The sequence below is a fragment of the Humulus lupulus genome, chromosome 2 (assembly GCF_963169125.1).
Source record: "Humulus lupulus chromosome 2, drHumLupu1.1, whole genome shotgun sequence".
NCBI lineage: Eukaryota > Viridiplantae > Streptophyta > Magnoliopsida > Rosales > Cannabaceae > Humulus > Humulus lupulus.
Window position 1 is genome coordinate 24,465,586 of NC_084794.1, and position 14,906 is coordinate 24,480,491.

At 33.0% G+C, this 14,906-nt stretch overlaps 1 protein-coding gene and 1 pseudogene across 1 annotated transcript; one reads left to right on the forward strand and one right to left on the reverse strand.

Moving 5' to 3' along the window:
- The first annotated feature begins 6,276 nt into the window (after window positions 1–6,276).
- LOC133817512 (protein NRT1/ PTR FAMILY 6.4) lies at window positions 6,277–9,387 on the forward strand. Its single transcript, XM_062250055.1, has 5 exons — window positions 6,277–6,612; window positions 6,723–6,843; window positions 6,941–7,158; window positions 7,244–7,791; window positions 8,250–9,387. The coding sequence occupies exons 1-5, from the start codon at window positions 6,610–6,612 to the stop codon at window positions 9,148–9,150; spliced, it is 1,791 nt and encodes a 596-aa protein (XP_062106039.1). The 5' UTR covers window positions 6,277–6,609; the 3' UTR covers window positions 9,151–9,387.
- A 4,111-nt stretch (window positions 9,388–13,498) lies between these two features.
- LOC133820343 (small nucleolar RNA Z247) lies at window positions 13,499–13,600 on the reverse strand (annotated as a pseudogene).
- Between the last annotated feature and the right edge of the window lie 1,306 nt (window positions 13,601–14,906).

Below are 14,906 nucleotides of genomic sequence, written 5' to 3' on the forward strand. Positions count from 1 at the left end.
TTATGTTTTTAATTTTGTAGTAAAATAGTTTAATTTTCTTTTTAATATCACATATTATTAAATATGTCATTTAACAAATTATTATTTTATTCTAAATATTTAAATATTATGGTATATGTGTATTAGTTTTTATTTTAAAGTTATTTTGATTTTTTTTCATTTTTTATGGATTGTTGAATGACATACCATACCACAAAATATATATCCTGAGTTGAAAAATAATATACCATCAAAACTTATAAAATTATTACTAAAAAATGTATATATTATGCTAACAAAGTTATATACTACCATTAAAATGTATATACCATGATACAAAATTATATACTACCATTATGTATAACAAAATAGAAACTAAATATCACAAAAAAAATTATATATACCATACCACAAAAAATATATATACTAATTGGAAAATTATATACCAACAACCTATAAAAAAACTTAAAAAATTAATATAACTTTAAAATAAAAATTAATTAAACAAAATTAATACACATATATCACTATATTAAAGTCATACAGTCCTAAATAAATAAATAAATTATAAAAAATGCCAATTTAGGTAACCACTAATGTAAAATTATCATTTTTTTATAATTTTAAAAATAAGGACATTAACTTCTTGATGCCTTTATTTTTTGTCATTTCTTATAATTTCTCATAAAAGATTTTGTAAAATTACAGTATAATCTGAATAAATTAAATAACTTTAATTAAATTATACTTTTGTCCGAATCAAATTCAAGAAAGATTATATAAATTAACACTCAATTAATTAATAATCTCGATTAAATTATATATTTGTTCGCCCGAATCTTAATTAATTTATAGAGATTTTAATGTACCTGTTCAGAGTGGCATTTTTTAGTATAGATATGCCATTATAAATGTATTTGGACCTGCTAATAAGTACTAACACGAAAGAATTCGTAAGACAAACTAAATTCAAAACCCTTGGATTCATTAGTAAGTTCTTACTTGGACGACTCTTAGTTTTAATGTTAGGCACAAGCTTCCCAAAACAACCCCATCCATCACATTCAATTATTCAATACTAATCAAAAGTAATTATTTTTTAAAAATCTCCCTTGACCCCATTAATCATTAACCAGGAGCATTAATCACACTTAAGAAGATTGATATATGTGGCAAGTGCCAAGTGGTGACATACAAGATAAGGGAGATGAACATTTATTATTTTTCGGAACAGCCTGAGTTGACCCGAGACCCTAAACGTGGTAGTCTAAAGGGTCGTTTGGTATGAGGAGTTCACAATTTTCATATTACTGGGAAAGTTGAAGAGGGTAATCTGATAGTCTGGAAACTTACATCACTGTGTTTGGTTGTGCACTGACTGTAATACTCTTATTTTATTTTTAATAATATTTCATTTGTTATTTTAAACTAAAGTAATGATATAAAGGCTTTACAAATCAATTTCTTTAAATAAACAAATATTATTTATCATTTTATAGTTTGATATATGTATATTTATTTTTATATTATAAGCTTCAAAAATAAAATAAGTCATTAAACTAAAAAATTACTGGTTTAAGATTTTTTTAAAAAATAATAATAATAATAATTTTGAAGTGTTTCACATTCTTGGGTATCTGAAAACCACTTATCAGATGAGTTTCACATGAACCTAGAATCAAGGAAAGTTAAAACCCCTGGAGTACAGATTCCCAGGTTAGAAAAACTCAAACCCAGTACCAAATATTGGAAAGTGTTCAGATTCTCATTCCTGTGTCCAGATTCCTGCATACCAAACGACCCCTAAGAGTTTGATAAACTTTTTTTAAAATATTTATACAAAAAAATTATATTAAAATTGTATAATTTTATTAAACTATGATCCTTTAAATATAATTTTTACTAGAACCACAATGCTCTAATTATCTCTTAACAATTATTTTATTATTTTTAAGGAAATTTCTTTTGCATTTTCTCATTTTATTTTTTATTACTTAGAATTTTATAATAGTTTTTAAGATGTAAAATATTTGAATGACGTCATTTGGTGTGAGTTTTTTCTAACAGTCATTTTATTATACTAATGTAATAGAATATGATAAGAAATATATTAAAATTACTCAGTCAAATGGTTGAACTAAAGTAAGTTTTTTTTTTTAATTAATGTGCTCAAACTACCACAAGGTAAAAGAAAGGAAATGACATTCTAATATCTTTAGAATCTTAAAAAGTATTTGTCCTTTGTTAATATTCCAAGAGTATTTTATAAGCTATATTGATTGGTGATCATGTATAAGATCACCATTTCAAATTCTTTAATCATCTCATGTATTGGTGCTACAAATAAATATTTTATGCTTTTGTTGTACTTAAATACCTAATTTAATTTTTTGATGGCATAAATACCTAATGTTTATTTTTGTTGCAACTATTAAGTAACAAATACCAAATTTTTTAAACATGGATATTGAGAGCATAAATACCTAAATTTATGTAAGTGTTGCACTTAAATAACTAGCTTTAATTTTTGTAGCATAAATAATAAAAAAAAGTATAGTTTTAAAAAAGTAAATATTTATTATTTATGCTACAAATATTAAAAGTAATGTATTTAAGTGCAATAATTACATAAACGTATATATTAGTGCAGTCAATATCTCTAATTAAAAAGTTTTGTATCTTCTTGTTAACAGAAAAAAGTAACAGTTGCAACAAAAAATAAATATTAGGTATTTATGCTGTCAAAAAAATAAGTTAAGTATTTACGTACAACAAAAGCATGAACGTATGTATTTATGTTGCCAATATCCTTAATTAATTAAGTTGTTTTGGCAAATGAATCAAACTATATTGAATAAATCATCAATAGCTTTCTTATTAATTAAGAGTTTTTGCTTGATATAATATATATATATATATGAAAGACTTTTTAATGGTTATTACTCATTGATGGTTACCATAAATCACTAAATATGCTTTTGATATGATAAATGATTATAATGATGATGAAAATACATAATTAAAATATATAAAATCAATAATTTCGAAGTTTTTAGATTAATTAGGCAATAATTAGTTGGAATAATAATGGTCACATTAATTATTCTCATTAATTCCAAAATGAATTTTTTTTTCTCATGGAATGGATAAAATGAATTAATCAAGAATGAAGAACGAATGGAGAATGAATATTAAATAAGATTTTTATTATTATTTAATTAATAATATATGACCGCCATGTCATTAGGCAACCCTTTCAAAAAATCAAAATTTATTTTTATAAATATTAATTAACAATTATAAATAAAGATCATTGATCTTAATCTAATGATTAATATTAAAGTAATCATCTATAGATAGTAACTATTAAGAGTGTCCTCATATATACATATCGAAAAAAAAATCAGTAATTACATTTTTCACGATATCTATATTTTTAAAAAATGGAGGATTTTCAAAATAATATTGTCATATTATTTAAATATTGAGTTGTCATAATTTATTAAATATTTTGAATAAATTATCAAATATTACAATTATTAAATAAATACCTAAATTTATGTAACAAATACCAAACTTTTTAAACATGGATATTGTGAGCATAAATACCTAAATTTATGTAACTATTGCATTTAAATACCTAACTTTAATTTTTGTAGCATAAATAATAAAAAAAAGTTTAGTTTTAAAAAAGTAAATATTTATTATTTATGCCACAAATATTAAAAGTAATGTATTTAAGTGCAACAATTACATTATATATTAGTGCAGTTAATATCCCTAATTAAAAAGTTTTGTATCTTCTTATTAACAGAAAAAAGTAATGGTTGTAACAAAAAATAAACAATAGGTATTTATACTGTCAAAAAAATAAATTATGTATTTAAGTACACAAAAAATATAAACTTATGTATTTATGCTCCCAATATCCTTAATTAATTAAGTTGTTTTGGCAAATGAATCAAACTATATTGAATAAATCATGAGTAGCTTTCTTAAGAGTTTTTGCTTGATATAATATATATATCGAAAAAAAATCAGTAATTACCTTTTTCACGATATTTATATTTTAAAAAAATAAGGATTACATTTAAAATTTTCAAAATATTTAAATATTGAGTTTTCATTATTTATTAAATATTTTCAATAAATTATCAAATATTACAATTATTAAATAACAATCTATCAACTAAAACTTATATAATTATTCATAAATAAATTTATATATCTAAATATATATATTTTTAAAATTATTAGAAAACATATTTCAAAAAACAAAACAAATATAATAATATTTCATTTTCTAAAATAAATATGAAAAAATATATAATATTTATAGTATTTTTCTCCACATTTATTGTTTCTCATAATAAAAAATAGTTATATTTCCTAAAAATATTATTATTTAATTTCTTGTGCACACAGAAATTAATAATAGTGAATGGTTTTGTGTTCATTGCCACGTTTATTTACTTTGTAATTTATATGTTTGAACCTTGGACAGTGACCTTACTCAGCTGAAGAAAATCTGAATCCTGGCTGTAAATGTTATGGACCACTTACACTATTTCATGAAATAATAACTTTAAGACAAATCAAATACTTTTTTTTCTTCTAAAATTAACACACACAAAAAAAAAACTATTTGCAAAATCACTTCTTTTACTTTTAATCTCTCTCCCAGCCACCCAATGAACCTACTGTACTACTGTCTCAAGGCAACCAAACATGATAGCTCTATCAATCTATCTCCATGTAAAGATAATAAGAAAGTCATTTTGGTTACTTTTAGTTTTACACACTCCTCTACTATAATATATATATATATATATATATATGTATGGCTCTCAAACACATCAATATGGCTGTGGTTTTTATCATCATATGCTATAGAGTCACGTTATCATCATCATATTTTCAAACCAGGCTAAAAGAAAATCAAATACCATACCTAAAAAGCAGTACCACATCTTCCGTTTTGTCCTTAGTACCGAGCAGAGTTTGATGGTGAAATTGAAAATTGATTAGAGGCGTCTTTAATTTATAGGTTGGAAAGGTCCAAAATGATAAAGATGACTCCTTTCTTTCACGTCTTTCTCTCCTTGGCCTTATAGGTCCTACTACATGCCACCACCATTGGCTGCTTCTTCACTCCTATTCTTTGTTTTTTTCTTCCCTATTTATATTTTACCACAAGAATCAAACAACCTCTTCATTTTGGACCACTTTCTCATGCAGTACTAATCCCAAGTCTTTTTGTGGCTGTTACTCAGTTTTAAAACCATGCAACATGGCTATTAATTCAACTGTTAATTGATTGTATGTACTAAGCACCCGTTTGATCTCCCCAAAGGCCAGAATTTGTTAATCAAACTTCCAATTGAAGCCATAAGTCCAAAACTATATGCACATCATAACAAAACACAGACATACTCACTCATTACTATAGACTGGCATTCTTCTCTGTTTCAAAAATGGCCAAAACCTTCTAGAGATTTTCTTATATCTTAAGTGATAACTATGTGACTCTACATTGTGATGCACTTTTTATCTAGAAGATAAATGTTAATCAAACCGACCAATATCATTAATCATTGTTCAGAAACAAAGTGTAGTGTAGTGGTACCCCAGTTGACCCATCAATCATTGATGGGTAGCATTACCTAGTCGAAAAAAAAGCCCAAAGGAGGGGGAAAAAGAGAGATCCTAGATGCCAATCTATGTATGGTCTTTAAAGGAGAAATAAGATATAGTTACTTTTTATCTATCCCAGTGTCTTTTGTCCGGTGGATATGTGACAGATTGTAGTGCCATGAACATTGGAATAGTGCAGCAGAGTAAGATATTTTCATCAATTGACATGTACCAGCAAATTAGGCATGTAATGGAACATTAAAGAGCTTTAAACCACCATTACCTAATCCAGATTCCAAATAAGAATCTTTCTTGAAAGAGTTGGGTTCAATTTGAAGCAAAATATATATATATATATATATATATATCAGAACTTGGAAAAGTTTGTATGCCATAATTCATGTATAATGGGATATTGGCATATCCCCAAAAGTTGTGTTATCTAGAGCCATGACCCCACAGTCCACACCAAGACACTTTAATATAAAGCTGTTTGATTTTCCATAATGAACAGCCAAACGTGTCCTTATGAGCGAAAGGATTAGCTTCACTCTTCTCATTATCCATAATACTGTGCAAATTGCCGCTAAGGAGAACTATATAAATCAGTTTCACATGGCATAACTTTGTGTCCAAGTGTCATATGCTATATAGTTAATAAAAATAATTGAAGAGAGAGGAACCAAATTTGGAAAGCTATTGTCTTTCTCCAAAAACTGCACGATTGTTACAGGTACTAGGCATAGAAACCACATAAAGTGTTTGCCAATTCAAAAACTCCCACGACTTGAAATTTATCATCACTTCCTACTACTTTCACCCTCCAATTATCCTCACCACTAGAATTAGTTGTGGAGGCTATGCCTGTGCATGTCTAGCTGATAACTTTTAGCTCTTATATAAAACTTTCAACTCTTATTCACAACTCAACCTCCAGCCTTGTCTGCATTTTCTTTGCCACAAGAGTACTCACTCTTGTTCTTCTCTGCTCTCAACATGGTAGTTACCACAAATATATACTTGCTATCTTGTTTTGACTTCTTTGTTTTCTTTTTACTTCTCTTTCAAATTCCCTTAAGTTTTTTTTCTCCTCTTGATCTTTTGGACAGGTTCTGGTTTCAACTCATGGAGAGAAAGATGGTGGAAGTGATAGAACTGTGTATGATTTTCGAGGGAATCTGGCTGACAAGTCCAAGACTGGGGGGTGGCTTGCTGCAGGGCTTGGCTTAGGTACTTCAACAAGCTTGAGTACTCAAAATGTTTCGAACTCTTTGGTTGTTAATGCTTCATTAACTAATGTTATGTTTGTTGATTGCTATGGCTGCAGGAGTTGAACTCTCTGAGAGGATATGTGTTATGGGAATTTCAATGAATCTGGTGACTTACTTGGTCCAATACTTGCATATTCCATCAGCAAAGTCTGCAACAATAGTCACCAACTTCATGGGAACTCTCAATCTCCTTGGCCTCCTTGGAGGTTTTTTAGCTGATGCTAAGTTCGGCCGGTACCTCACTGTTGCAATCTCAGCAACCATAACTGCTATTGTAAGTCTTCTGAACCAAAAAGAACAGTTTTTTTCTTAAAGATATTACGAGGAACTGAACTAATCATGTTATTTTAACTCAACAGGGGGTTGTTATGTTAACTCTGTCAACAATCATTCCCAGCATGAGACCTCCTCATTGTGATGACTTCAGAAATTTGCATCACCAATGTATTGAGGCAGATGGAAACCAACTTGCCTTGCTCTATGCTGCGTTGTACACCATAGCACTTGGTGGAGGTGGAATAAAATCAAACGTTTCTGGTTTCGGGTCAGATCAGTTTGATGTTTCAGACCCCAAGGAGGAGAAGGCCATGGTTTTTTTCTTCAACAGATTCTATTTTGGGATAAGTTTGGGATCCTTGTTTGCTGTGATTGTTCTGGTTTATATTCAAGATAATGTTGGAAGAGGGTGGGGCTATGGGATATCAGCAGGGACAATGATAATAGCGGTCATTATTTTGCTCTGTGGGACACCATTTTATCGTTTTAAGAAGCCTAAGGGTAGCCCTTTAACAGTCATATGGAGGGTCATATTATTGGCCTGGAAGAAGAGGAACCATCCTTACCCTTCTGATCCAAGTCTCTTGAATAAGTACTCAGAAGCTACGGTCCCATTCACAGAGAAGTTAAAGTATGTATTCATATTTCCTCCAGTGAAAATAGTCCCATAATTATTTATTCAGAATAGAGTTAATAAGCTAGTATGCTTTCAGTTCTGCATTGTCACTTCATAGATGCATGTGTAGATATATATACACATATATATAAATATATATTCTTAAATTAATTTTCATGAGGTAAGAACAAGTTTGAGGTCATGATATGATTTATAAGAAAGAAAGTTCAATCATATGAGGCCTTGGTAATTGTCAGTCAATATGGTTTTATCAGCAACAGTGCATTCAATGTGATTTTAAGATTTTGCAAGTTCTGTAGGTCCTTTCTAATTAATTTATAATTCACTCTTTCATCAAAGATAAATTTTATGATATTATAAGTCAACTTAACAGTAGCACAATTAAAGTTAAATTTTTCATGGCTCAATTATTTCGTTCTCCCTTTCTAATAAGTTTTTTTATTTATCTGTAGGTGTCTGGACAAAGCTGCAATTGTAGACAAGGAGAATTACAATGCCAGTGATGAAAACAAAAACAACCATTGGATAGTATCCACTGTTACTGAAGTTGAGGAGGTCAAAATGGTTCTTAAACTCATCCCCATATGGTCAACTTGCATCCTGTTTTGGACAATCTACTCTCAAATGACTACTTTCACAATCGAGCAAGCTACCTTCATGAAACGAAATATTGGGAGTTTTGTTATCCCTTCAGGCTCTTTCTCTACTTTTCTCTTCATATCCATTCTCCTCTTTACTTCCCTTAATGAAAAACTATTCGTCCCCCTTGTTCGGAGACTCACTCACAACCCCGTTGGAATCACTAGCCTCCAGAGGGTTGGGATTGGACTGGTCTTCTCAATGGCAGCTATGGTGGCCGCTGCAGTGATTGAAAAACAACGGAGAGAACACGCGGTTCACAACGAAACCATGATCAGTGCTTTCTGGCTAGTCCCTCAGTTCTTTCTTGTAGGAGCTGGAGAAGCTTTTGCCTACGTCGGGCAACTGGAGTTTTTCATCAGAGAAGCACCGGAGAAGATGAAGTCCATGAGCACAGGACTGTTCCTCAGTAGTCTCTCCATGGGCTTCTTTGTCAGCAGTTTGTTGGTTTCACTAGTGGATGAAGTTACCAAGAGAAGTTGGCTCAGGAGTAACTTGAACAAGGGAATGTTAGATAACTTCTATTGGCTCCTGGCAGTTCTGGGATTGATCAATTTTGGAGTTTTCCTAGTCTTTGCATCGAGACATCAATACAAAGATATGCATTTCATTGGCCTCAATGACAGCGGGGAAAAAGAGCTTAAGACCACAAATGATGTAACGGCAGAAAGGTTGGAAGAGAAAATAACCATAGAGGCAATGGAGGGACCCTAAAATATCACTTCTGAAATATACTGTTATATGTTTGATTGTTAAGCCATTAATCACTCGAGTTGTGGTATTTTCTTATCCCAGAGGAGAAAATAACGAAAAAGAAAAAGAGCCACGTGGGATGTTGTATTTATTCATTCTTCTTGTTTTGTATGCCTTACTTGTGTGATTAAGTTACAATGTGATGTAATGAGAGTAGTAATTCATAAATTATTAATATACATGCTGCACTTAAGATAATTAGCCACAGTCAGGCATGTAGTAACACAGGACCACATTGAACAAAGAGTATGAAAATGCTAATTGAGATCAGGTTAGCAAAAGCTAATCAAACAATTAGAGCTAAGTCTTTATTTATAGACAGAGAGTTTAATTACAAAACAGAATCAAGAAAAGGAAAACCAACTAACTAACTACCTTTAACAACTAACAACTAACTACTGAAAAACAGAAAGAAGTTAGGTGTTAATATCCCCCCTCAAACGAAACAAGGAGACAGCCATGTGAAGTTTAGACTTAAGGTAGTTAAATCTCTCTGTAGACAAAGACATTGTAAGTATGTCTGCCACTTGATCAATGGATGGGACAAAACGAACTGCTAACTTTTGTGCCACAATTTGATCACGAACAAAGTGTAAATCAATCTCAAGGTGTTTCGAACATGCATGAAACACAGGATTAGCCGCAAGAGCAGTAGCACTTTGATTATCAACCCATATCACAGGACATCGATTCATGTGAACTTTAAGCTCAGATAACAAAGATGTGATCCATTTTAGTTCAGCAGCAGTGTTAGCTAATGCTCTGAACTCGCTTTCAGTACTAGAACGAGCAACAACTTGCTGCTTTTTAGCAGACCACGATATCAAATTTCCTCCCAAGAAAACAACATATCCACCTGTAGAGCGTCGATCATCAATACAGCTCGCCCAGTCCGCATCCGAGTAACTTTCTAGAACCATTTCAGTAGCAGGGCGAATGACTAATCCTTCTGAAATGGTACCGTAGTAGCCGTTTGCAACCCTCCCAATGACAAGTAGTAGGGGCCTTGATGAATTGACTGAGTTTATTTACAATAAATGCCACATCTGGTCTTGTTAGTGACAAGTACTGTAGAGCTCCAATTGTACTTCTGTATAGTGTCATGTCTGAAAATGGTTCACCTTCAGCTAAGGAAAGTTTAGTGGCAGCACTAGTTGGATTAGGGGAACTCTTTGCACCTTCCATATGAAGCTTCACAAGAAGATCAGTGATATACTTAGTTTGAGAAAGGTACATACCAGTTGAATCTCGAAAAATTTCCACCCCCAAGAAGTAATGAACTTCACCTAGATCTTTAAGTGAAAAATGTTTGTTGAGATCAGACGTGAGCTTGTTTATTAGAGGCAAATCAGGTCCTGTTACTAGTATGTCATCCACATACACTAGTAAAATGAGTAGAGAAGTTCTTGAGTTGTAAACAAACAATGAGGTATCAGCTTTTGATGCTGTGAAACCCCACTGAAAGAGACAATTTTTCAGCTTATCATTCCAAGCCCGTGGTGCTTGTTTGAGACCACAGATAGCTTTATGCAAAAGACACACATGATCTGGTTTTTCTGGATCAACAAACCCTGGGGGTTGACGCATGTACACTGTTTCAGTTAGAGATCCATTAAGAAACGCATTGCTCACATCAAGTTATTTGACAGACCACTTGTGAGAGACAACCAAAGAAAGGACAGTTCTGACTGTTACTGGTTTTACAACAGGGGAAAAAGTCTCTTCGTAATCTATCCCTGGTGTTTGTAGGTATCCTTTGGCCACAAGTCTTGACTTGAATCGATCTAGTGTACCATCAGCATTCAGTTTTACTCTGTGCGCCCATTTGTTAGCTATGACATGCATACCAGATGTATAGGGTACAAGAGTCCAAGTTCCAGCAGATTTAAGAGCACCAAATTCATTTTTCATGGAGGCAAGCCACTGAGGATTCTGTAAAGCATCTTTGAGACTTTTGGGTTCAGTTGGGAGAAGGGACTCTGGCAAAGGATGCTTTGTGGTCATATATGCTTTCGGCTTGACTATACCACTCTGTGACCTGGTTCTCATCGGGTGAGTTCGATTTGTAGCAACATCAAGTGAACTTCCTGAATTGGATTGTAGAGGAACCTGTGGTATGGCATCTGAAACATTTGTGTGATGGGGTAAAGTTGCTGCATTGGTAGTTGTATTTTGAGTAGGTAATGGAATAGGAGATGTGTTTGATGGTACTGTGTTTATTTGTATTTCAGGGACAGGGTCAGGAATATGGTGTTGAGGTGTAGTAAGGGAAGGACAGGTCTGAAAGGGTGTAGCTGTAGGAAGTTGAGTAATGACAGATGGAGATTCTGATGGAGTTGGATTGACTTGATTTGTCTCAGTACCATTGGGAAACATAGCAGTAGAAGAACCAGGATTAGTATGTGATTGAAAGCATGATGTTGTAAAGCTAGCAGTAGGAACATTAGTAGTTTGAGAATGTACCTGAGTTGTAGCTTTGGGAGAGAGAACACCAGGGTAGTGGCTTTCATTAAAGACAACATTTCTAGCGATAAAAATCCTTCCTTGAGCATTCTCACACAAATAACCCTTGTGATATGATGAATACCCTAGGAAAAGACATTGTTCAGATCTGAAATTCATCTTATGAGAGTGATAAGGTCTGAGATGTGGAAAACAAGCACACCCAAATGGTTTCATCATAGCATAATCTGGTGAAGAACCAAACAAACACTCAAAGGGACTGATATTGTTGAGAGTTGGAGTAGGCAGCCTGTTTATAGTGAAGGTTGCATATTGAAAAGCATGCCACCAATAAGAAAAATCTAGGCTAGATTGTGCAAGAAGTGTAAGTCCTGTCTCAACAATATGCTTGTGTTTCCTCTCTGCCCTACCATTCTGCTCATGTGTGTGAGGACAAGGATGAGAAAAGATAATACCTTGATCAGCTAGAAATCTCTTAAATGGTGTGTATTCACCTCCCCCATCAGCTTGAACACCTTTAATTGGCAATCCAAATTGTTTCTCAGCCATGCTTTTGAACTGAAGGAACATGTCAAGTGCTTGAGACTTAAGGGACAAAGGATAGATCCATATAAATCTGCTAAAATCATCAATAAAGTGAATATAGTATTTGAATCCATCTTTAGATTGTATATGAGAGGGTCCCCAAAGGTCAATATGGATTAGTTCAAGAGGTTGACTGGCACGGCTTGTGGATAAGGGAAATGGTAGTTTATGATTCTTGCCTTGCTGACAGGCATTGCAAAATTGCAGTGTCTTGATGGATCCAGTATGGGGCAATTTAGGTAGTAATTTGCTTAGTGTGGATAAGGATGGATGACCTAACTTGCAATGCCATACATTGATATCATGAAAAGGGGAAGCATAAAATGCAGAAGGCAATGGAAAAAAGAAATTATCTTTATTGATAGATGATTCAGTACAATGAGATACAACATTATTGATAGTACAATTACTAGACTCAGAAATACAATTTGGACTTTGAACTGAATTGGATTCCGTAGCAAGAAGACACTGCAGAAAGGAATTGGATTTTACTGAACCATCACTCAGCATGTATAGGCCATCCTTACGCTTTCCTTTGAGGAGAAGTGCACCTGTTTGCTTGTCCTTAACAAAACAGCAGTGTTTATGAAATTCAAGAAAAATTTTATTGTCATCAACAAGTTTAGAAACACTGACAAGATTCTTAGTTGTGGAAGGCACTTGTAAAACAGAGTGTAATTTTAAAAGGACAAGATGGATTATAGGATGGAAGAACAGAATGACCAACATGGGAAATGAGAAGTTTCTTACCATCACCCACTGCTAGAGTCTCAGTTCCAGTGTAAGGCTGCTGAGTTTCAAGATTAGTTGAATCGAATGTAACATGAGCTGTGGCCCCAGTGTCAGCATACCAAGAACAATCGTCACCAAAGTCTTGAACCAATGTTGTTGAGTAGGCCTGAGGATCATACTCAAAATCCACCTCTGTAAGATGAGCCCTTGCTGAAGGTTGATGAGACCTTGGAACCACCCAATTTTTGTCAAAACAATAGTGACAAACTGGAGCTGTATGGCCTGTTCTTAAGCAGACTTGACAGATGACCCTTTGTTGATTGTATCGAGGATAACCCCTGCCACGACCTGAGAAGGGTTGAGACAATTCAGGTTGAGGATTCTTGGAGTTGGCATAAGGTCGAACATCACCTGATCTGCCATTTCTAAAAGCAAGATTGGCTTGCATTTTGATAGCAAGATCAGACATGGATTGGTGATGTTCCAGTCTGCTTTCATGGGAGAGAAGCAGAGCCTGAACTTCTTCAATGGTCAAGGCATCACTTCTTGACGTAATACCTGAGACAACAGAATCAAATTCTGGTCCAAGACCATTTAAGAGCTGTAAAATTAAATCTTGATCATTAACAGGGGAACCAGCAACACTCAGAGCATCATAAATGGATTGAATCTTGTCAACAAACTCAGAGATAGAGAGACTTCCCTTTTGAATGTTGGAGAATTGTCCCTTGAGTTGAAGACGTCGAGCCTTGGTTTGGCTAGCAAATTTCTATTCCAGAGCTTGCCACACAGCAAAGGAGGTGTTGTAATTGGCAACAGATGCAAGAATACTCTCCGTCATCGATGAACGAAGCCAGGAAAGTAAGAGCTGATCCTTCCTCCGCCATTGAGCATACTCAGGATTTGGTATTCCAGTAACAAGATTCTGGGGTGGAGGAACTCCAGTGAAGAGAATCTCATCAAGATCGTGGCCAATCACAGTTGGAACCACTTGAGATTTCCATGACAGAAAGTTGAGACGATCGAGTTTGAGAGTGAGAGAAGAAGTGAGTGAGTTGGAGAACGGATTCCATGGTTGAGTTGGAGGAGCAGCGGAAGTAGTGGCATTCGCCATTGTTGCAGGAGTAGGATCGGTTGTAGAAGACAACATTGACGTTAGTCAACAGCTCTGATACCATGTAGAAACACAGGACCACAATGAACAAAGAGTATGAAAATGCTAATTGAGATTAGCTTAGCAAAAGCTAATCAAACAATTAGAGCTAAGTCTTTATTTATAGACAGAGAGTTTGATTACAAAATAGAATCAAGAAAAGGAAAACCAACTAACTAACTACCTTTAACAACTAACAACTAACTACTGAAAAACAGAAAGAGGTTAGGTGTTAATAAGGCATTCATAAAAGAAAACCCATACATGAATATATTCATACAAAATTTTGTTACTTCGAGTACACCTAGCTAAAAAGACATCAAATTTCTTACTCAAACCAGATATAGTATTAGAATAAGCACAACCAGATGAAAATCGAACGTACAAAGACATTGCACTACATGAAGATTGTCTTCTTGGACAATAAACTCGCATCTAAAAACTGAGAACTGTGTTAGAGAATAAAAATTATTCAATGGAAATTTGGAATAAAATAAAAAAGACGTACAAAAAGAATAATACAACTCAAATCATAAATAATACAAATAAAGATGTAGACTCGAATAAAGAAATAAGAACAAAAGAAATAAAGAATAATAACTCTCACACGTACAGATCACCAACTTGAACAAGATTCAAAACATTTATCTAAAAGTTTATTTTTCATATTCTCTAAGCACTAAGAGACTGTCAAGTTTGTAAATAACTCTCTGAAATTTTAAAGCATTTTGGTGTATTTTCTAGCCAAATGATTTGTGGATAGAAAATTGTGTCTTATAAGTGA